Source organism: Dryas octopetala, chromosome 6 (genome assembly GCF_963921425.1).
Source record: "Dryas octopetala chromosome 6, drDryOcto1.1, whole genome shotgun sequence".
In the NCBI taxonomy this organism is placed as follows: Eukaryota; Viridiplantae; Streptophyta; class Magnoliopsida; order Rosales; family Rosaceae; genus Dryas; species Dryas octopetala.
In genome coordinates, this window is record NC_141371.1 from 15,836,679 (window position 1) to 15,862,133 (window position 25,455).

The window sequence follows — 25,455 nt, forward strand, 5'->3', positions numbered from 1 at the left end:
TATATATATATATATACAGGCCCTTTCATGTGTGAGATCCCACATTTAGGCTTATTTGTGGGATCCTAATGTGGAGGCCACTCCACAATCCACATTAGATTTCAAAAATTCTAATTGTCTATTTTTTAATTTACATTCAAAGATTATCCTTGCAAAAAATTAAGCAAATCGGAAACAATTAAGCTATCAAACTTTGATCAAATAAATAGACAAACAAAATATTTTCGATAAACACTTAAAATGGTGATCATTTAATCAATGGTCAAATGGTTTCCGATTAACATAATTTTTTGCAAATACGATCATTCAATGAAGACAAAAAAAGTAGACGGTTCAGATCGTTAAAATACAATGTAGAGTAGCCCCCATGAGGATCCCACAAATAAGCCTAAATGTGGAATCCTACTGTTGGGTCCTTAAATGTGTGCAGTTTAGGCCCTCTATCTTCATGTATTTAGTACTTAGTACTTAGTCCCTATATTTTGTGTTATTTATTTGTGTTTCTCTCTTTTGTAGGTGGAAAGCCCATAGGTAACAAATGGATGCAAATCAGCCTATTTTGAGCTTAAATGAGTATTTTTTGTTTAAAGAGAAGCCCAAGACCAAGAGAGGGTCCAAGAGTACGAAAAAAGGTGAAAGCCCAGCCCAAACCATAAGAGAAGTGGCGTGTGTGCTAAGTGAATGGCTGGCCGCACCTTGCAAAGATTTTCCTTCCTAATTTGGCTCTTAAAATCAGATTTTTAATTTTCTTAATTATCTCCTTTTAATTTCTGATTTATTGGAGGCTTATTAGGGGAGGAAATCAGCTACATGCAAGTCTATAGGGATCAGCTACACTTACCTATTTAAACCAAAATCTTGCTGAGTTCTAAGGTTCCCATACTGGGAGAAAAATCAGAAAAAGAGAGAGAGGGGCTGCAGCTTGGAGGCGTGAGCTCTCCTAGGGTTTTGGCTTTTCTTCTCCTCTTTTCTTGTAATTTTGGAGATGAAAAACATGATTTCTTTGATGTTCTTGTTTTCTAGCATGAACTAATCACGTTTTCTAGGGCCTAGGGTTCAGCCCTAGGCAGAATATTCAATGGATTGGTGATGTAGTTGCTGTTTGTTTAATTTCATGGATTTGATGATTTTGATTTCACTTTTATCATTGTTCTTTATGTGTTTACAATCCTTGATCACCTAGGGTTATTGCATCTAGAATTAATCAATTTAGGGTGAGGACAACCAATTAGCCCCTAATACAAGTGATAAACAACTTAGGATTTAGTAATTGGCTGAATTCTAATTGTGTGAAATCAATACTAAATCACCTAAGGTAGACGCCATGCCTTAGGGTTTTATTTACATTCATAATCTCATTTGTGTATTAATGGACCTTGCTGCATTCTTAGGTAGATGCCATGCCTAGTATCATGGTCCGCACTTAGAGTTGTGCTTCCGTGACATTAATATGAAGTATGGAGGGTCAAATGGCAAGAGAATAGCAATTGTTTGGCGAAGAGTGGCCGGGTTGTGCGCGTGGAAGGGTAATTTTGTAATTTGGCTGTTTCGGAGTCTTTCGGTTGGAATTTGGAAAATCTAAAAATACCGGTAAATCCAGGAGGTCGAAATGAGTCCAACGCAACTGACGGTTCGTCATTCAGAGTTCGGATGAATTAATTATGGCCAATTATGACTCATCGCGCAAGTTGATATTTTCTCCTGCTTTGTGAAGAAAGTCATAAAATGCTCTTTAGGGGGAGACATGGTGTCAGGCTCTCCACCACCCCCAACGCTCACACCCATGAAGCGTTAAGCGAGCTACTCTAGGAACCTTTGGGGACCTAGGGGGCGGGCACATGACTTCCGGAGGGCGGTCATGTGTCTCCGTGGGACAGGAGGTCCCACGGACAGTACAAGCGAGCGGGAGTGCTTGTATTGCGCTGGGCGCGCGCACACAAGGCTACAAGAGGAATTCCCTTATGCCGCACCGTATGCACATCACGCCCACTACATGTGAACTCCCGGAGACTTGATGGTGCACATTGGCCATGTAGTACTCAACGAGGGCATCGGCTTGGGTTCGGCCATGCACAATACATGATGCTAGCAGGCACGGGAGGGGCGACCCCGTGCCAACGAGAGAAAGTTAATGTAGGGCATTGGAGAAGAGTTGCTCACTCGGGTGGCATGCTTGCAAGTTGGCTTGCATGTTCAACTCGAGGAAAGGACTATGGGCGCGAGCTAGCCCTTAGTGCCATGACAAATGAGACGTGGGAGCAAAGTAAGACCCGACATGTGAGAATGGAATGCCGGCGTCATGAGAACCTATCGATCGGGCGAGTGTCTTGGCTGAGAACCTTGGCACAAGGAAGCAATCGTATAGTCGCTATGAGCGAGACTCGAGATGAGTAGTTCTTGCTGGCAAGCCTCAAGAAGGCAACGAATGGGTCAAAATCTTAAAAAGAGCACAGAGAAAGGATGCTGGCCTTGATTCAGAGGAATCTTGGCGCCGCACGGGCAAATTCCGCTGCGTAAAAAGTGAGCCCGTGACACCTAGGTTGCATTTAGGGTACAAAACTAGGGTAGACGCTATGCATTAGTTTGTACATTTGGGGAATCATGCATTTCATGCTATGCCATAGGTGAATATGCGAATGCTATCATCAATAGGAAGTAAAGGTTTTAGAAATTGCACTATGACATTGAGTACAAGATCTAGTGGTAAAGTCCTAGAGTCCTAGTATCATCATCCATCTATTTTCACAAGATAACTTGCTGTTTTCATCCTCTCTACTAGTTGCGCATCTTAGTCTTTAAAGTAGGTTTAATTTGTTGTTTTCAAGTCATACAAACCTCATCCAACTCATGTGTGTGTGTGTGTGTTTCATTTCAGTAAGTAGCTGCCCTAGGTGTGACAACTTGGGCAGCCACTTGTGTTTTATTTTCTTGTTTTGTTTTAGCTCTAAGGTTTATTATTTGAAGATTTTAATTAGTCCTCGTAGGACCAACCTTGTTTGTCATCTATATTATATATAGATTCATGCACTGCAAGTAGTAAAATATAACGAACACCTACACCTAAAGTTCTATATATATATATATATATATACACAGGGAGCTTCAAGTGTGGGATCCCACATTTAGTGTTAAATGTGGGATGGGGCGAATGAGCCCACTCCATGTAATTTTTCAACAATCCGAACTGTCTATTTTTTAAGCCTCTATTCATAGATCATTCTCACAAAAAATTAGCCAAATCGAAATGATTTGCCCATTTAACTTTGATCAAACAAATAGATGGTTTTGTCAAAAATATTTGGTTCATGTATTTGTTTGATCAAAGTTAGATAGGCAATTGATTTTCGATTTGGCTAATTTTTTGCGATGGTATTTGAATAGAGATCTAAAGAATAGATGATTTGGATCGTTGAAATACTATATAAAGTGAGCCATATGAGGGATCCCACAAATAAAACTATTTATGGGATCCCACAATTGAAGAGGCCTATATATATATATTTATATATACAGGTTCCTTCAATTGTGAGATCCCACATTTAGGCTTATTTGTAGGATCCCAATGTGGGGCCCATTTCACAATCCACATTGTATTTTAATGATTCGAACCGTCTATTTTTTAAGTCTATATTCAAGGATATCCTTGCAAAAAATTAAGCAAATCGGAAACCATTAAATTATCAAACTTTGATCAAATAAATAGACGAACAAAATATTTTCGATAATGGTGATCATTTATCAATGGTCAAATGGTTTTTGATTATCCTAATTCTTTGCAAGCACTATTTTTCAATGGAGACAATAAAAGTAGACGATTCAGATCGTTAAAATTCAATGTGGAGTGGGTCTCATAAGGGGTCCCACAAATAATCCGAAATGTGGGATCCCATATTTGAAGCTCTCTGTATATATATATATATATATATATATATATATCCAGGCCCCTTCATGTGTGAGATCTCCCTTCATGTGTGAGATCTCACATTTAGGCTTATTTGTGGGATCCCAAAGTGGGGCTTACTCCACAATCCACATTGTATTTCAACAATCCGAACCATTTATTTTTTAAATCTATATTCAAAGATTATCATTGCAAAAAATTAAGCAAATCAGAAACCATTAAGCTATCAAACTTTAATTAAATAAATAGACGAACAAAATATTTTTGATAAACACTTGAAATGGTGATCATTTAATTAACGGTAAAATGATTTCTGATTAACCTAATTTTTAGCAAGCACGATCCTTCAATAGAGACCAAAAAAGTAGACGATTCTGATTATCAAAATATAATGTAGAGTGGGCCCCATGAGGGATCCTACAAGGAAGTCTAAATGTAGGATTCCACACTTGAAGCTCTCTCTCTATATACATATATATGTAGAGTGCCATTCCATTAAGGTGTACCTCATTTTAGGCATAATGAGGTATGGTTTGTGAGACCCACTCCGTATTTTATTTGAATGATCGACTGACTATTTTTTAAATTTTAATTTAAGGATTATTCTTGCAAAAAATTAGACAAATCAAACATTGCTTAACTATTTGATTAAATGGTCATCATTTCAAGTATTTACCAAAATCACTATATTTGCCTATTTATTTGGTCACAGTTAGATGTCTAATATTTTGTTTAATATTCTGCAAGGATGATCCTTAAATTGAGACTTAGAAAATTGACGCTTTTGATCATATATCAAACTACAATGCAGAGTAGGTTCTACAAACTGTACCTCATTATGCTTAAGATTAGGTATGCCTCAACATAATAGCCCTACATATATAGGAGGAGCTTCTTAAAAGGTATTCCTTTTTTATAAGAATAAAAGGGATATAATTTAATGATGCAACCGTCCATTTGTTAGATCCACACTCAAGGATCACCCTTACAAGAAAATGAACTAAATCGGGAATTATTTAGTCATCTAACTATGTCCAAATAAATAGATTGACAAACACTGTATTTCCAATAAACAGTAAAATAATCATGATGATATCAAATGGTCAAACGAGTTGTGGTTTAATGCTTAATTCCCAAATTTTGGACAAAGCCCAAAATATGATACTAAATCACAAACCATAATGTTTTATGATGACGATTCTACACCACACCATAAAGTAATCAATTCTAAATTCTAGCTCAAACACTATAGACTATACATGCAAAATCTTACACTAATAAATCCCAATAAACTCTAATTAATTAATATCATAAAATTAAACAAACATAAAACTAAAAATTATATTTTGACTCTTTAAGGAGAAAAATAAATGAAAAAGAGCTTGGTGGCAATGAAAGAGTTTAACTCTCACTTAGAATTTTTCAATAATTTTCTATTGTTTGACCCTTGGACAGGGGCAGAGCCAGATATTGATATATATTTTCGTGGACCATAAACTAAAACACAAAGCAATATTTATGGAGACTTGGAGAGTAAGGCAGGGGTGCAAAAGCTTAATTATTGAAAGTTGTCTTTTAATTGATATTTTTTTTTTTCTTTCGGCCAAGGGTCTTTTAATTGATGATTATACAACTCACTACAAATATTAGTGCACTATTATTTTCAGTCATGGTTACGATTATACGACCTCACAAGCAGGGACGAATGCACGTTATGATTATAGTCATGGTTATGAGTGTACAACTAACTACAATTATTAGTGCACTATCTTTTTTGGGTTTTTATAACTTATCTAGGTGGCTTAGCCCACCCAATTTCCATCCCAAGCCCACTGCCCACAGTTTATGCACGTTATGATTATAGTCATTGTTATGATTATACAACTCACTACAAATATTCGTGCACCATCTTTTTTGGTTTTTATAACTTATCTAGGTAGCTTAGCCCACCCAATTTCCATCCAAGCCCACTGCCCACAGTTTATGCACGTTATGATTATAGTCATGGTTATGATTATACAACTCACTACAAATATTAGTGCACTATCTGTTTAAGTATTTTTTTTTTTCTGCTGAGGAGCAACTTCTCGCGTAGTGACATGCACAGCTACTGCCTTTTTGTTTAATGAAATAAAATTACTTTTATTTCCACTTCTCCCAAAAACAGCCCATAGATCCCCACTTGCTTCAACTTATTTCCTATGCAACTCCAAAACTCATTTCTCCGTCCCCAAACAAATAGCTCAACTCTCTAATCTCCAAGGGTGCCAAGCCGCTAAGGTATTATATGTGTATTTGCACCCAATCTCTATACTTTTTTTTTTTTTTACTCAACTATCTATTAAAATTAGAAATTTTAAAAGGTATTATATATCTAGAGCCCAACTTAGATAGTATTATATTGTATTTGCATTACATGTTTAATTGTTGTATTGCTATCCTTTTTTTTTTGTGCGATTTTTTTTTGTTTAGATATGCATTTTTAGAGTAAGGCTCATTATGTTCTCTCTAACTAGGTATAACTTTTTTTTTTTTTTTTGCTAATAAAATTCATTCATACGATTGAGTTTTACTCGTAAGCTAAGTTTAGCTCACCCCATTTTAAAATTATGGATTCGTCCTTGTGTCTCAAGTCACATGCATTAAGCTGCTTTATATCCTGAGTTCATTAGTTGGTCTAAGGGAAGAGCTATAACTCAGCGGTTGAGTGTCACCTTGACATGGTGGAAGTCATCAATTCGAGCCTAATTATCCCTAAACCCAATGTGAGTTTTTCTATTTTTACTTGCTTTCCACCGTGATCGAATGAGAATGGATAAGAGGCTCATGGGATTTTTACTATAATATAATATGATGTGTACTTTAATAATAGAGTGCTGCTATTTGCACACCCCTAAATTTCTTTTTGCACACCCTTTCCTCACTTTTTCTCACTTCACACCCCCACACTCCTCCAACAATTAACATTTCTCATATACACACCCCTCCCAATTACCAAAATATCCCAACTTATACACACCCCTCCCAAAACCCAGACAACACACACCCCACCCCGACACCTCCCTCAGCCACCCCCACCGCCGGCAAGGTTGCCGGCGGCTCAACCCTTCCCTTCTCTTCTCTCTCTCCCCCTCTCCTTTCCTTTTTCTCCTTCCATTTCTCTTCTTCCTTCTGCCATCGCCCTCCCCTCCCCCTGCCACACCCCCACAGCCCACCCCCACAGACCACAAACTTCCATACACAACCCACCCCCTCCCTCGCTCTTCCCCCCACCCAACTTGCACACATGCATGCATAGCCACCAAGACCATGCCGACCACCTAACCTACCCAGCTCACCGGAGAAGAAAACCAACAAAAAAAAAAATTGGAGCGGGTTCGGTGGACCAATGCCGAACCCAGTGGTTTCGTTCGGTAGGTACCCACCGAACAATCCTATTCTATTCGGCGGGTACCTATCGAACGAAACCAGCGGGTTCGGCACTGGTCCGCCGAACCCGCTGCAAATTTTTTTTTTTTGGTTGTTTGCTTGGGTGAGAGGAGAGAGGAAGGAGAGAGAGAGAGAGAGAGAGAGAGAGAGAGAGAGAGAGAGAGAGAGAGAGAGAGAGAGAGGAGGGTGGAGGGTGGGGGGTGGGCTTCGATGGTGAAGAAGAAAAAAAAAAAGATGGAGATGGGAAGATGGGGTGTGTACGGGGGAGGGGGGGAGATGGGGATGGGGGTGTGTGGGTGAGGGTGAGGGGAGGGCCAAATGGGCTTTTCCCTTGAGTTTTTTTTTTTTTTTTTGTTTAGAAAGGGTGTGCAAAAAGAAATTTAAGGGTGTGCAAATAGCAGCCCTCTAATAATAATACCTGATAGTGTATTGCTCCCAAATACGTGGCTTGTAGTATTGAAATAGTCCGATGGGGCTGGACTGTTGCCTGTTGGAGATTCTGTTTACTTTAGTGGTCCGAGGTCTTGTGTTCTGCGGACTGTACCTTGGCCTTAAATACCTGATATCTCTCTCTTCCACTTCCTCTGCATGAGCAAAAAACAACTCCTAAGACTAGACTATAGTAACTAGACTAGAGTACTACTCCCAAAACAATTTTGGTGATTGCTTGGGGACTCTGACTCTCCCTGCTAAGTAACTCCTGTGAGGCTGTGACTCTCTCTCTCTCTCTCTCTCTCTCTCTCTCTCACTAGAATATTTTTCTAGTTCTTCCTCTCAAATTGTGCATCTCATGCTGCAAAGTTTTAATCTTGTTTTGTTTTTCCCTAAATATATAAAATTGGTTAGAAAGGAATCCTTTTTGTTGGTAGGAGACAATACAAGGATTGATGTGATGATGGACTTGATACAAAGTGTATGTATAGTTGTTTTTGTCCAAATATTCATCTTAAGTTTGCTAACATTAATTTGGGTGGTGGTGGATGGGCTTGCTATTGCTGAAGCCTCAACTGCGCAAGTGAAAGACCGGAAAGCACCTCCTAGTTATAGGGATTAGTATTGTAGTTAAGTTATTAAGGCTTTTTAGCAAGATACCCACCTGAACTTTGACTCGATTTGTATGTTACCACCTAAATTAAAACTTGAAGCAAGTTACCTCCTAAATTAAATTTTGTTTGCAAGTTACCACTTTCATCCAAATTCTTATGAGTTTTTTGATATTTTAATAGAGAAGAACTTGGGTGGGGAAGCTTTTGCCACCTTAGCATGCTGAGTGGCAAGGCCCAACCAATTATAAGTGGCCACATGTACAACCATTCTTCTATTTCTATTTTCCTATTTTTACAAACTTTGAAAATTAATTAAAAATAGTTCTAGACTTAGAAAAATATACGAAAAAATTCTTATGAACTCGTCTTGAATAATACTAATTTACTGTAGAGTCAAATTACCAATTGCCCTCTGAGAGTTTCCAAAAAATTTGGGAAGTCCAAATTTATTTCTAAAAAATTAAAATAAATTTACCTCCATAAAATAAATTCTATAAAAATTATAGAATTTCCGTAAAGTCCTAGAAGAATTCAAAAAAATATTTTGAAAATTACCAAAAACCTGTTTTAGAGAATATATTCTTTCGAGACTTTACGAAAATTCTAGAATTTTTCTTGAATTTATTTTCCTCTAAGACCTAGAGGTCTTTTGGATAGCAAATGTTCACGAAAAAGGTAGTGTTAAGTTTTAGAAGACCAGTGGTGCAGACCTTGTATTTTTTGGAGTTTGGGAGATTATCCTATGAATTTTTAAAGAGTCTAGAGTATTTTAATTTTTTAGAAATAAATTTGGACTTCCTAAATTTTCTGGAAATTCTTAGAGGGCAAATTGGTAATTTAACTTCATAATAAATTAGTATTAGTCAAGACGAGTCCGTAAGAATTTTTCGTGTATTTTTCTAAGTCTGAAACTATTTTTAATTAATTTTCAAAGTTTGTAAAAATTGGAAAATAGAAATAGAAAAATGGTTGTACATGTGGTCACTCGTAATTAGTTAGGCCTTGTCACTCAGCATGCTGAGGTGGCAAAAGCTTCCTCACCCAAGTTCTTCTCTATGAAAAGACCAAAAAACCCATGAGGATTTAGATGGAGGTGGTAACTTGCAAACAAAATTTAATTGAGGAGGCAACTTGCTTTAATTTTTAATTTAGGTGATAACATGCAAATCGAGTTAAAGTTCAGGTGGATATCTTGCTAAAAAAAAACTGTTATTAATCATTTGGAAGTATTAACTAGTTTATGTCATTTGCACAGCTGATTTATATAAATGGATGAAAAAAATTCTCTGAAGCTCTGTTAGACTCAATATAAATTATGCAAAAGCCTATCACTTAACTCTGTCAAAGTTGATAAAATTTTGTGTTGATCACGTAAAAACTCTGAAAAAGTCTGTATAAATATAAATATTTCACGGCTCTCTTTTTAAAATATCAGATCGTCATTTGAAAATCCATGCACTTTTTTCTTCCCCATGAGAATTATTTCCAGTCTTTGCTAAAGGGAATCATGTGTATTTTGCAGGTTACAGAGAACTAAATATGAAGGAAGACATCACAGAGAATGTTGATGAGGATTTGTCTTTCAAATACAAGGTATGAAGTGAAACCAAGAAGATCTGGGTGGTGGCTGCTCCTGCTATATTTACCAGATTCTCCACTTTTGGATTAAATGTCATCAGTCAAGCCTTCATTGGTCACATTGGTTCTACTGAATTAGCTGCATTTTCACTTGTATACACTGTACTTGTGAGTTTTGCAAATGGCATATATCTTGGTATGTTTTGGCTCCAGTTACTTTTTGTAGCTAGTGTGTATAATGTATCCATAAACAGCTTCACATGTGAGATTGATTAAAAAAACACTTTGCTCCCTTTCCACAGACTTGTTCACATGCATACCAACAATTTTTGTATATTCACATGAAACTTATAACTTCTACATGCTACTATAAAGCTAGGCAATATATCAAAAATGAAACAAAGCTAGCCAATATATATAAGACATTAATGTAGAACAAAATATTCGAGGTTTATAACTTCACTGAATGGCAGAGAACCTGTTTAGTCCTGTAATAGAGGCCTCAGCTTTATTAAACATAATATGTGATTCTGCAGGCCTCACGGTACATTAATTTGCATTCTCTTGCTTCTGTTTTCGTTCAATTTTTCACTTGTATAATTACAACATTTGAAGAAATATTAGAAGCTAAGTTTGTATAGTACTAAGAATCTTTAGTTTATAAGTAGATGAAGTTTCAACATTCGTGTTTGTGTTGGGTATTCAAAGTCAATTGCTTTTCACTTATTAGTGCTGTTGGTTTGTTGTCATTGTACTGCAAATGAACAAAATTCAAATATATGGCTTTGAAGATTAGCAGTTGCTAATTAGTCAAGTTTCTTTTAGTTTATGACACATCATATAAATCTATGAAATGCATTACATAGGGAAGTCAATAAAACTAGAATCCCAGATTATATATTGTCTTACGTGACTGTAAATACCCCAACTACATTCTAATTTAGCATCTGTTTTCCAAATTATTGACGCAATGTGAGATAATTTAACCATCCTTCTCTGTGGCTACAACATGAAATTAGTTAAATGCAGTCATCTGCTCTATTACAACATGAAATTAGTTTCTGTGGCTTTGCAATGTGATCTGAATGATGCATCTCTTATCTACAGCTGGGCATGGCTAGTGCGTTGGAAACTCTTTGTGGTCAATCCTATGGTGCAAAACAATACCATATGCTTGGGATATATCTTCAAAGGTCATGGATAGTATTGTTTGTGACCGCATTCTTCCTTATTCCCATTTGTATCTTTACAACCCCAATTTTAGAGGCTTTAGGCCAAGAAGAGAATATTGCACAAGTGGCAGGATATATTTCTCTCTGGATAATCCCTGTGATTTTTGCCTTTGTTATATCCTTTACCTGCCAAATGTACTTACAAGCACAAAGCATAAATATGATCATTGCTTACTTGTCAGCATTTTCACTTGCAATCCACATCCTCATTTCATGGCTTTTGACTGTGAGATTTAAGTTTGGGATTCCTGGTGCAATGGTGTCGACAATTTTAGCATTTTGGATACCCAACCTGGGTCAGTTTTTGTTTGTTACATGTGGAGGATGCCCAGAGACGTGGAAAGGTTTCTCGGTCTTAGCTTTCAAAGATCTCTGGGTTATCATCAACCTTTCTCTGTCATCTGGTGTTATGCTTTGGTAAGAATTTTTGCTTGTTTTGTTTTTGGTTTTTGGTTTTTTGTCTTTGTTTCTTTTTCTTTAATTTTGTAAGTTTTCATTAATAATCTACTGATTTTGGCCATTTGAGAAAATCTGGATAGAGGCATTATCAGTTAGAGACATTCACATAATGCAAGATTGGCTTAAGCTTTGCATTTCAAGAAACAAATTAAATCAAGAGAATTAGTGTTATTAATGGGTTAAGCATTATTAATCCTGAGCATATTAGCATTATTATTCTTGCATGTCAAAGCTATTTTTTATTTAGTGTTACGTTTAATGTGTTAAGCATTATTAATCTTGAGCTACCTGAAACCATTAGCATATTCGGTAGTGTATTATCCTGATATTTGCAGGATATATATAACTGACTACAATTTAACCGAAAGACACTTTCAAGAGTATATTTAGGTTTCTTTGCCATTTGAGATTAAGTATGAATGCTGCTATTTGCATACTTTTTTTTTTCTTTTTTTTACACACCCTTTTTTTTCTTTTTGCACACCTCTATTAAAAAATAAAATAAACTAAAAAAAAAAGGACTAAACAGCCCCTCCCCTCCCCTCCCTGTTTCCCTCTTTTTTTTTTTTTTTTCTCGTTCAGACCCTCCTCTGTTTTTTTTTTCCTTCCAAGCCCGGCAGTCCTCCTCGGCTCCTCCCTTTCTCCTCTCCACTCGCCCGATCACCACCTTCCTCGCACCACCACCGCGCGCAGCACCACCTGAGCCACCACTAACCACCATCTTCCTCTCTCTCCGCATGCACCATCACCACACCACCCCCAAAACAGCCACCACAACTAGCCCGGCAGCCCCTCCTCAGCTCCTCCCATTGTCCTCTCTCTCTCTCTCTCTCTCTCTCTCTCTCTCTCTCTCTCTCTCTCTCTCTCCCTTCTCTCTTCCCTCCCTTTCTCTGTCGCTGCGGTTGGTTCGGTAGACAGCCACCGAACGAAACTAACGGCTTTGGCAGATGACTGCCGAACGAACCAGCCGGTTTCGACGGATGACTGTCGAACGGCCTGCGAAGCTCATCCTCTTGGCTGGCACTGCTGCGTGGTCGAGCGAGCTAGGCAGAGTTGTCGGGCGCGAAGGAGAGAGAGAAATGAGCTGGGCAGAGCTGTCGGGCAGAGCAGCAGTGAGGAGAGAGAGAAAGGTGCATAAGGTGGTGTTGCGCGCGGTGGTGGTGCCAGGAAGGTGGTGCTGCACGCGGTGGTGGTGCCAGGAAGGTGGTGCTGCCCGCGGTGGTAGTGCTGCGAGGAAGGTTCGGTGGTGGTGCTGCGCTCGGTGGTGCTGCTGCGAGCAGGATGGTGGGGAAGCTGGTGCTGCGCGGGTGTGTGTTGACAGAGAAAGAGAGAGAGAGGGAAGGAGAGAGTGTGAGAAAGAGAAAAATGGGGTGTGTGGGTGTGTAATGAAATGAGGGTATTTTGGTAATGAGTTAGGTGTGTGTTGAAAGATTTTGAATTTGAGATGAGTGTGTGGGGTGTGTAGGAGAAAAAAAGAGTGAAAGGGTGTGCAAAAAGAAAAAAAGAATATCATCAACCTTTCTCTGTCATCTGGTGTTATGATTTGGAGAGAGAATTAACATACAAAATTTGATTTTGGATTTTTAAAATTCATGTTTATAAATTTACAAAAATGTCAATCATTTCAAATGCTCATATCTCTCAAACCGTAGCTCCGATTAATGCACAGTTTGCGCTCACATATTCATGTGTTTGAGACCTTTCCAACAAACCACAGATCGAAGTCAAAAGCACAATAGTTCAAAAAGTCAAAGAACGGATCAAACTAATTTAAAACAAAAATTATAAAATGAACCTAAAATATTTTATTTCTCAAATAAATTTTTAAAATATTTAAAATATTTTTCAAAATAAAACTTGGAAAAATACGGGATCTCACAATCTACCCCCCTTCAAAGGGGTCTCACAATCTATCCCCCTTCAAAGAATTTCGTCTTTGAAATTTTAAATTAAAGTAATAATGGAACAACTTCAAATAAGCACAAACAACAACAATCCAAAGCTCTGAAAAGTTCTTTTCATTTATGAACAGCTGGAAAATAAATTACACAAGGTCTGAGGTGTTTGTTCAATCAAATTTATGTAATTATTAATTAGTAAACTATTTTTTTAACAGTATTTGTCTCCAGCGCGCATTTATTCATATTATATCACATAAAACCTACTATATAATTTGATTTCTTCAATGTTTTTTATTAATGTAGTAGATAATATGTTAAATAAACATATGGTAAAATTTCGTTCAAAATTTTCGTATTTTGATAGTAATTGCCGTCGTTTCCATCTAATTTTTGTCGAAATTTAAAAATCTTCCAAATTTAGATGTGTTTACAAACCTACTATATAGTTTACTATTTTTTATAATAGCTGTGTTTTTTTTTTTTATTATTATAGGTTTGTTATTTTTTGTTCAAGAGTTTTATTGTTTAATGATGTTTCATATTGGACTTTTTTTTTTTTTTTAATTTTACCATTACAGACTATAAAACCTTACAATTGTTAATAGGTTTAGAGTATAAGCTATATACTTAGACTGTTATACAATTAATTATATGTTATTAGGTGATAAATTTCAAATGGTGAATAGTAATGTAGGCACTGGGATTGATCCAACATATAAGTATGCCACTACTGTAGAAGACAATAAATATGCAACCACATGCATATTTTATCATGAAAAGTGGATGTAACTAGCATTAATGTTAAAATAATATAATAATACTAGTTGTCCCACATTTTTTTTTCCATATTTATATCTCACTTGATGTGTCATTACTTTACTGGAAGGGTATTTCATTTTTTTTTAGGTTTTATTTTTTAATTTTTAATGTCCAATATATGAATGTCATGTAAGATGGTATAAAGTTCATTTAATAGGGAATAACATTCTAATAATAACAAATAAATAAAAATTATATAGACATGGTTTGTTTTTTTCTTTTATCTAATAATACTTGTATTTATATAATTTACTATTTTTTATAATAGCTGTGTTTTTTTTTTTATTATTATTATAGGTTTGTTATTTATTGTTCAAGGGCTTTATTGTTTAATGATGTTTCTTATTGGACTTTTTTTTTATTTTAATTTTACAATTACGTACTATAAAACCTTACAGTTATTAATAGGTTTATAGTATAAGCTATACACTTAGACTGTTATACAATTAATTATATGCTATTAGTATTAGGGAGGAAATTACAGATTTGGTCCACTTATTTTGTACCTAGTTCAATTTTGGTCCATAATCTTTTTTAAGTTCTGTTTTGGTCCACTAATTGTTTCATTTGTTCAGTAAAGGTCCAGATTTGTGACTTTAAATCCTTTGGGTTGTGTTTTCTTCAATTATAATTGAACTATAAGTTATATTTCATCATTTCTTAGTCATAAAAACAAATTTGGAGTATTATAATCTAAAAGAATTGAGATTGGGTGAAGTTTGAAAAATTGGCAGTTTCGGGTACCCTACTTTGGGGTCAATTATCTTGAGTTTTAGAATTCCAATTTGAATGATTTTTATATGGTTGTAAAGAGGAAATACATAGCTTTAAAACAAGTATATGTTCGCTGAATTTGGGTGAGATTTGATAGGATAAAAAACATGCCAAATTTGAGAAAACAAATATGGACCTTTACTGAACAAGTGGAACATTTAGTGGACCAAAACAGAACTTAAAAAAGATTGTGGACCAAAATTGAACTAGGTATAAAATAACTGGACTAAATCTGTAATTTCTTCTAGTATTAGGTGATGATAAATTTCAAATGGCGAATAGTAATGCTTAATGTAAGCACTGGGATTGATCCAACATATAAGTATGACACTACTGTAGAAGGCAATAAATATGCAACCACATGCATATTTTATCATGAAAAGTGGATGCATTACACACTTGAAGTACTATTTGGTCGGTTATAATCCATCAAAGAGTGTAAAGAAAATGCATTAATGTACCACCAGCCATTAAGAACAAGGTTATCGCATAGATAAAGAGTAAAAATGCCTCCAAACAATAAAAGGCTGCTATCTCTGAGAATATACGACCTGAACTGAGAGACGATTAAAATAAAACATCAAATTCAAGTTTATGGAGTCACATCCACCTAATTTCAACAGTAACAATTATAGTTTATTATTGTTCAACATAGTTTATTATTGTTCAACACTAACAATTGTTGTTTCTATGCGCAATACATAAAAACAAAAAATAAAGGAGACGCAAAGCGCTCGATCAAAAGAATGAAGTACTGTAGAAGAAAAACAAAAGAATGAAAGCCAGACATTTTATGTGCTGGGCGTCGATTCTGCAATATCTGTTTCAGCCCACTTGTTAACACGATTACGAGCTATTATTACCTGTAGAGTGACATTGATACAGCTTTTTTAAGTATTTAAGAGTCACATGCATTAAAGTAGTTCATAGTAAGGCCTCATATGAAAACCAATAAATTAATACCTGCTTATCCCAATCAGTTTTGTAGGTGAGTATGACAAGAACAATAGTTTGAACAAATGTTCCAAACAACATTCCAATCCAAACACCCTGCAGAAGAGTTGAGAAAATGAGTTATTTTAATAAGAAAATAAAAGAAAAAGAGGAAAAAACACGTATGACTGTGATGTGATTTTGCGTGGGAGCTTGTTGCTCCACTGATAGCTTTTACCCTACACCTAAGGTTAGAGTTCGAATAAGAACACGGCATGTATGTTTGTGCGTGATAATTGCCAAAGAAGTCATATTCTACAGATTACAAATGAACCTAAATCTTTAAAAAGTATTCTTATCATAAGAAGCTAGGCTATATATGAGCCTATGATGCTGCACATTTATTTTCTCTAGTGTAATAAACATAAGCTTTTGTTCAAAACGACATTGCCTGCAAATGAGCCAAAGGTGAAATAACGCCAACTACAATGAGTGAGAAGATACAAAAATTGCTCACTTTGAGTTGTAGATTTAGAACATAACCAAGCACAACTCCAACAGGAATCCCCACAACGTAATAGCATGTTATGTTGACATATGCTACAGTACTCTGCCATCCAGCTCCGATAGCAACTCCTGTTGATAAAAATATATTTTATGTTGCAAATTATTCAAGATTTATAATGCATTACATCAAAATATATCTGCAAGGCAGATAACCAATCAGTTATTTCTTACTCTCTTCTCCTTTTGTGTCATTATATACTGGTAATGGTTAAATTAATTATAATATGATTTGAGTATCAATGAAATGGCATTAATACCTGAGAGCACAGGTTGAACACTGTTCATCAAGATGGAGAAGGCCAATAAAGGTGACAACTCCGCGACCATTTTAGCTACCTCTTCATTGTTGGTGAAAATGTAGGCAAGACGTTCCCTCAAGAACAAGAAGATGAAGAAAAGCACAACACCAATCGCCAACGATGTGGACACTATAACTGCAATTGAGAACTTTGCCCCTTTTGAGCTACCTCTTCCAAGCTCATTCGACACTCGTACACTAGAAGATTTCAACCAAACATCAGTACTACTACAACATTTAGTTACAAAGCATTCATGAAACATATGTAAAATGGAACAATAGTGGCCGTATGTTCAGAATTTAAGGCATTGTAGTGATTCAAGTCTTATACTTACAATTTGGAAATGTAGGTACTATCGATCCCATTTTTTGATAGACATCTTAAATACTTTCAATGATCCTATATTTTTGCAGCGAATCAAATATTTTCTGAAGAAAATGATTATCAGAATGATAAGTACCTTGCTGCAGCACAGAAGCCAAAGGCTATCATCATTTCCCAACCATTGATGTTGAGGCTGAAATTATTTTATGCACACATGTTTTAGTTGAATACATCAGAATACAAAGAAAACAAAAGAAAGAAGAAAAGTAGCTTTTGAAAATTACCAAATAGCTAGAGAATCAATAGAAGCCTCAGCATTTTTCAAGTTTCCCGTTAAAAGAACCAAGATTGTGCTGTACCAAAGCTCGAGGCTGTACAATAATTTATCAAGGAAAATCAACTTTCAACTCAAAAGCTCCAAATGTATACTAAAATGACGAATCATAAAACATTCATTCCCTACACAACCATACCATTTTTTGTATGAAGGTTATCAATAGCTACTACCAAATTAGTAATGAGGAAGCTACTGCAAGGTTAGTTTTCTACGCTCTACATACATATTCATTATCGGTCACCTTATTTTCAAAAGTAAGGGATCCCTTACTTAAAGCGCTTTGTGGATATATATACAGACCCCTTTAACAATGATATTCCAAAACATATGAAACCTAGATACTAGATTTCAAATGGAATAAAAAGCTAAACATACTCTTGAAAATTTTCCATCAATTAGATTTTAGCAAGTTATATATCCTCAAAGTCTAGTGACCTATATAAGGATAATAGACCACAGAATCTGCTAATGGCCGCAGATAACCATGCAGTAGCATAGCTCAAGATTAATAATGCTTAACACAGGACTAGGAAAAGACCTTAGCACATTAAACACTAAATAAATAGCTTTGATGAGAATATGAGATGTATTTGGAGAGAAAAGAGTTGATTTCTTTTGTTTCTTGAAATACAAAGCTTAAGCCAATATTGCATTATGCGAATCTATCTATATGACAGCTCTTAATTGATCATGCCTCTATCTAGATTTTCTCAAATGACCAAAATCAATAGATTATTTGTGAACTAATAAGTTCTGAACTTCTGATTGGTTGTATTATTCAGTAGAACAAATAAGTTCCGATTGATTGATTGTATCTATACATGTATTTATAGGTACAGAGGTCACCCGAGCCAATACACAAAGGACTACAAACTAAACACAATTACAAAATTAGCACTAAGACTAGGATTCCTTGGGATTCAAGGAATGCACATTAACATTATTATTGATAAGAACTTACACATTTAAAGAAAAATAAACAAAGAAGCAAAGGAAAGACAAAAAGCATTAATACACAAGAAAAAATTCTTACCAAAGCATTACACCAGATGACAAAGAAAGCTTGATGACATCCCACAGATCTTTAAAAGCTAACATCGAGAAACCTGTCCACGTTTGTGGGCATCCTCCACATATAACAAAAAAAAACTGACCCACATTGGGTAACCAAAATGCTACAATTGTCGACACCATTGCACCAGGAATCCCAAACTTAAATTTCATGGTCAAAAGCCATGAAAGGAGAATGTGGATTGCAAGCGAACATGCTGACAAGTAAGTAATGATCATATTTTTGCTCTGTGATTGTAAGTACATTTGGCAGGTAAAGGATAGAACAAAGGCAAAAATCACAGGGATTATCCAGAGAGAAATATATCCTGCCACTTCTGCAATATTCTTTTCTTGGCCTAAAGCCTCTAAAATTGGGGTTGTAAAGATACAAATAGGAACAAGGAAGATTGCGCTCACAAACAATACTATCCATGACCTTTGAAGATGTATCCCAAGCATGTGGTATTGTTTTGCACCATAGGATTGACCACAAAGAGTTTCCAAAGCACTAGCCATGCCCAGCTGTAGATTAAGAGATTCAGAAGCATAATTCATATCACAATGTAAAGCCTAGCTGTTATGTGAAGTTTTAATGGAGCAGATGACTACATGAACTAATTGCATGTTCTAGCCACAGGAAAAGGTTGATTATCTCACACTGCCCCAATACATTCACTAAAGATCAATATATGTAATCTGGATTTTAATTTTACTGACTTCCCTATGAAATGAATTTCATAAATTTATATGATGCGTCATAAATTAAAAAACTTGACTAATAAGAAACTGCTGATCTTAGAAGCCATATATTTGAATTTTTTTCATTTGCAGTACAGTAATTGCAAACAACAGAAATAATAAGTGAAAAGCAATTGAAATTGAACAGCTAAAGTTCAAAACAAACACAAATGTCAAAACTTCATTTACTTATAAGCTAAGGATGTTAAGCACTGTACAACTTAGCTTCTAAAATTTCTTCACATGTTGTACTTATAGAAGTGAAAACTTGAACAAAAACAAAAAACAAAAAGCTGAGGCCTCTTAAATCCCATTTAGTGTTGAAGTTATGAACCTTAAATAATTTTTTCTACAATAATGCATTATATTGGCTAGCTTTGTTTTCTTTTAGATAGATTTCCTATCTTTATTTTTCTCAATAAGAATGTTGTATCTGACAACAATTTTCTCTTGGTACGTTCTAGTTCCAAATTGGTAGTGAAGATAATAACTACAGTCAAAATGTTTGATCAGTCAAAATATGGCTCAATTACCCTATTTCAGGATATTATGAGTTACTTTGTCTGTATGCTACACAATTTAACATAAAATAAGATTTTATTCCATGAATTAATCACTAAAAATTACCAAGAAAACCAATTTTTCAATTGACATGTCTAACCAAGTTTCAGTCAATATTTCCAGAGTCTGCTTTCATTCTGTTACTTTAAATTTCATCTGAAAATAAAAGTTTACTTTCCAATTATCAGAAAATATCAGGTACCAGTTTATGGAGTAGTTTGTAGAGGATGCATAGTAGCATATAGAAGTTGTAAGTTTCATGTGAATATACAATTAGTTAGTTTAACAAAAGTTGTTGGTATGCATGTGAACAAGTCTGTGAAAAGAGAGCAAAGTGTGTAAATATAGAAAAAGAAATCCTTTTATCTTATCTTTTTAATCAATCTCACATGTGAAGCTGTTTATAGATACATAATTATATACCAGTAGCTACAAAAAGTAACAGGAGCCAAAACCTACCAAGATTCCATTTGCGAACCTCACAAGTACGGTGTATACGAGTGAAAAGGCAGCTAATTCAGTAGACCCAATGTGACCAATGAAGGCTTGACTGATGACATTTGTTCCAAAAGTGGAAAATCTGGTGAATATAGCAGGACCAGCCACCACCCAGATCTTCTTGGTCTCATTCCATAGCTTGTACTTGAAAGGCAAATCCTCATCAGCACTTTCTTGTTCAGTTATCTCTTTTGTCAGAAGATTCTTTTTAATGTCTTCTTCCATTTGAGCAAGTATATTTAGCTCCCTTTAACCTGCAAAATATACATGATTCCCTTAAGCAAAGATTGGAAATTATTCTCCTGGTAAACAAAAAAACTCATAGATTATCAAATGAACATCCACTAATATTTTAAAACAAGGCCACGAAATATAGATAATTTAAAAGTTTGTATGAATCTAAATCGAATACAACCCCCTTAGACATGTGGTAAAATTTTTCTAGAGTTTTTAAGTGATGGAAACGAATCTTTATTGACTCTTGTAGACTATAGAGAGTTAAGTGAAAGGCTTTTGCAGAATTCTATACTTAGTCCAACAAAGGTTGACAGATCAACTTCTTTTTTATGCATTTATATAATTCAGCTGTGCAAATGGCATAGCAAAGTTAATACTTCTGAATGATTAACTTAATTAATTACTCTTTTGAAACAATTAACTTAATTACTTGACAATTCCTAAAGTAACTAGGAGGTGCTTTCCGGTCTTTCACTTGAGCAGTTGAGGCTTCAGCAGCATCAAGCCCATCCACCACACCCCAAATGCTAGCCATTATGTCAAGCAAAATTAAGATGAATATTTTGACAAAACAACTATATCTGTGTGTGTGTGTGTGTATATATATATATACACTTTCTATTAAGTCCATCATCAGATCAATCCCTGTATTCTCTAGAGCTCCAACCAACAAAAGGATTCATTTCTACCCAATTTTATATGCTTAGGGAAAAACAAAAAACAAGATTATAACTTTGCAGCATGAGATGCAAAATTTGAGAGGAAGAAGTATTCTCACACTAGAGAGAGAGAGAGAGAGAGAGAGAGAGAGACTCACAGGAGTTATTTAACAGCAGCTGCAAAGGCCAAGGCCAAGGAGAGTCCCCAATTCTTTTGGGAGTAGTACTATAGTCTTGCTGACTCAAGTATAGTCTTGGAAATTGAGTTTTGCCCAAGCAGAGGACTAGAGGAGGAGGAAGAGACAGAGAGATATAATATCAGGTAGTTGAGACTTGAAGAGCAGAGAAAATTATTTGCCTTGGCCTTTAATTATTTCCTTAATATTTGTATATATGGAAAAATCCAAAACTAAATGCTCAAAAAGACAAAAAGTAGGGTATTTGTCAATTTTGGGTGCTAAACTTTTACTATTATTCCTATGTACTCAAACAATTATTCTTCCTAATTTTGTGTTCAAACTTCAAAGTTTTATTTTGTTCTAATTTGATATTTAATGAAATTTTTGTTAAATATTACTAACAGACAGCGTCTAGCACATAGACATTTTAATCGACTCAAATTCATAATTGGACTAAATTAATTATAAGTATAAAACATGTGATGACAATTATGACACATGATTAAAGTCTGTCAGTATTATTTGATTGAAGTTACATTCTAATTGAGACAAAATAAAAATTGAACTATAAAATTAGAAAAAATAACAGTTTGAGTACGTACTCCTAATTAGAATAATAACTAAAATTGAAAAAAAAATAAAAAATAAAAAAATATTGATCGTCGGTGTAGACTTGATTCGTTGCACAGCGCTGTCTGAAGTATTAATTAACAAGAGTCCAAGGTACCGTCATCATAAGGTGCATCGGATGCACATTAATACATTATACATGTGCGCTCAAGTTCTGAACACCAAATTAGCTTATAATCATGAATTTATTTTTAGTTGAGTTGTGTGCTTACAAAAATATAAAAGATTTTCTTCTCAAAAAAAAAAAAATATAATATTCTAATAGACTTAAATTAAAAAAATAAAAATACTTACAAATATTATTTAGCAATAAAATAATAAAAATAGGGATTAAATATCAAATGGAAATAAGTCTTTTAGAAAAATAGTACATGACCACCTTTTTTCAGTTAGGATTCCAACCTGAAGCAAAACATTTTTTATTATGCAAAAAATGTCATAAGAAACGAAGAATTTTTTTTTGCTGCTAATCGATCGACTGCTCTACCGATCTATCATTTTATTTCTCTAAGGTCGCTTTATATATAGTGTTTTTTAATTTCTATATTTGTGTGACTACCTCATAATTCTATGATTTGATTTCTCTACAGTTGCTTTAGAGTGTTTTTTAATTTCTATATTTGTGTGACTGCCTCATAATTCTGTTATTTGATTTCTCTACAATCGCTCCAGAGTGTTTTTTAATATTTGTGTGACTGCCTCAAAATCATAATTATGACTACATAAAATTTATAAAAGTTTTACGTTTATAAGGGTTTTAAGGCTTTAGATTTAAACTTGAACCCAAATTAAGTTTGTAGGTTAAAAAAAGCATATTTTATCTTAAAGCACTTGACAACTAATTTTCTTATTCTAAAGGACAATCGATTGCATTATTACGTTCGAAGACAAAAATTATCGCCGAATGCTTGGCATTTGCAACTACAATTAACTACATTTTCAATTACAACATTGTAGGTATAATATATATCCTTAATAAAAAAAACATTAAATTTACTTAATCAACCCAAAATGTAAACACAATATGAAAAGTCATAATCAACCCCACAAATATTAAAATTCAAATAGGAAAAAAAAAATAAAAATAAGTGGCAACTGCATATGCAGTTGCCTAACTCTCGAGAATCTAATTAGTTGATAGACGTGCACTAGTTGTCCTTTTGATAACAAATTAAGTGAGTGTTCCGTTGAGTTTTTTAAATCCTTATGAGTAATAAATCTTTAAAATTAAAAAAATATGTTTTGTTACTTAAAGTCAACTAATTTATGATGGACTATTTTATAAGAGCCTTTAGATTATTCCATGACACATATCTAAGCTCCTTCAAACCTTTTTATTACCTAACACCCCGTTTAAAATTAGTAATCCTTACAAAAACTAATTTCACCCAAACTTATTTTATTCCTCGTGTCATTTTTTACCTTATTTGCTAATAGGTTCACCTCATACTTTCTTAGAAGGTAGAATAAGGCTCGTAGAGGTTGCATATATGTTAGGTTTTAACTATAAAATTTTTATCAAAATAAAACCTAACCAAAAAACCAATAAATCATGTGCCATTTGATCAATATAAGAGCTTCTATAAAACTGTCTCTCATAATTAGTCTCTCATGCACGTTAGTGTTACTCTAGCTAGTTAAGTAATCACCAAGGTTTTGAACTATCATTTGACAGAAAAAAAAAAGAGAAAAGAAAAAGTTTTCAACTATCAAATTGATTGCAATTCAAGTTTCAATGTGTAATTTGTAATTTTAAATTAATAAAAAAAATTATTGCACCAGCTGTACGTATCTACCCTTGTACTATGAATTAACATTCTGATATTTGTCTATCAGTCTATCAGGAGAAATTGACAACTACGATCAAACAATCAAGACCCACCAAACCATATGAATAGGCAACATATATTGAATATATGATATGAAGCTCTCCATCCACAAATCACTAGGGGTGGGTCGAAATACCGCTATAACCGAACCGCACCCGAAAATTGACGCGACCGATCCGCCCAGCAACCGCTCCAACGAGAGCCGACGCATTGGTTGCGGTTTTCCAACCGATCCGACAGGGGGCGGAGGTGAAGGCGGCTTCTAAACCCCCACACCGTCGGTAAACCGCACCGACCGACCCTTCTTCATCTTCTTCTTCTCTCTTGGTTTTTGGCAACAAGCAGCTTCTTCTTCTTCATCTTCTCCTCTCCTGGTTTCTCTTTTTCTCCTCTCCTAGTTTCTGGCGCGCAACAACTTCTTCTTCTTCTTCAACCTGCAACCTCGCCGCCGCGATGGACGACCTTTCTTCTTCAACTGCTGCAACCTCGCCGCTGCGATGGACAACCTCAGATGCCGCCGCAGCTTCTTCTTCTTCTTCTTCATCCTGCAAGTCCTGCAACCATCGCACAGCCACACCCAAACAGATGCCTTAAGCTGGTCGGTTTGGATCCATTTTGAACCGATCCGACCGTCACTTGCGGTTTCACCGACAGAGTCTGTGGCGGCAGCGGTTGGCGTTTTGCCCATTTCGACCCTAGTCGATCAGTCGACGGTATTTGGCTGGCGGTTCGGTTACCGACACCGACCCACCCCTACAAATCACAATCCCAAGATATAATGCCACTTAGAATTTTCAGAATAGAAATTCAATAAACAACATGTTTGCTCGAAAATATATTATCTACTCGGCTTCAACAAGACTTGGGTCGAATGATGAGAACTCTAGTCCTTTTTTTGAAAGGAGATCTTTATTGAGAAAGAAAGAACATCCTCATACTGTCATACAACATTTTTCCAGGCCAATTTGGCCGGTCATTCACATCAAAGCAAAATGCACTGTGGTCCATTTACTATAATAAATTTCTTATATTGGTCCACAAATTAATTTTCGTCCAAGTTGATTTACTTTCTTAAAATCGATACCCAAATTGATCCATTTCTGTTAATTTTTAGTCAAATACCATTAAAATTCAGCATGTGCAAAACATGTGCCCTTTTTTTAGGGCAAATGTGTCTTTTCCACCTAAGCTCACACACAACTGACCCCACCCCTTCTTCTTCTTCTTCCTTCTTCTTCTTTCTTTCTTCTTCTGCAGCACACCACGCATCATCTTCCGTCCAGGATGACGTCGTTCCCCCCACCCAGCCCCGCTGTCCCCCCGACCTTGTCGCATCTCTCTCAAACCCTTTTTGTCACTCTTTCTCTCTCTCAGTCTCTTTATCTCTTCGTCACGCTCTTTCTGTCTCTACTGGTAGCGACACCACTGTCGGCCCCCCACCCCCAAAAAACATAACCCAACATTTAAGCCTC

At 35.4% G+C, this 25,455-nt stretch overlaps 1 protein-coding gene and 1 pseudogene across 1 annotated transcript; one reads left to right on the plus strand and one right to left on the minus strand.

Annotated features, from left to right (window-relative positions):
• The first annotated feature begins 2,425 nt into the window (after window positions 1-2,425).
• Window positions 2,426-11,607, plus strand: LOC147282791 (protein DETOXIFICATION 21-like; annotated as a pseudogene).
• Window positions 11,608-15,753: 4,146 nt separating this feature from the next.
• Window positions 15,754-21,663, minus strand: LOC147282792 (protein DETOXIFICATION 21-like). Its single transcript, XM_086246565.1, has 9 exons — window positions 21,504-21,663; window positions 20,411-20,703; window positions 18,633-19,174; window positions 17,547-17,633; window positions 17,399-17,455; window positions 16,897-17,135; window positions 16,590-16,708; window positions 16,103-16,189; window positions 15,754-16,002 (listed from the first exon to the last, which is right to left on the minus strand). Exons 2-9 carry the CDS (start codon window positions 20,672-20,674, stop codon window positions 15,931-15,933), a joined length of 1,467 nt encoding a protein of 488 aa, XP_086102691.1. The 5' UTR covers window positions 20,675-20,703; window positions 21,504-21,663; the 3' UTR covers window positions 15,754-15,930.
• Between the last annotated feature and the right edge of the window lie 3,792 nt (window positions 21,664-25,455).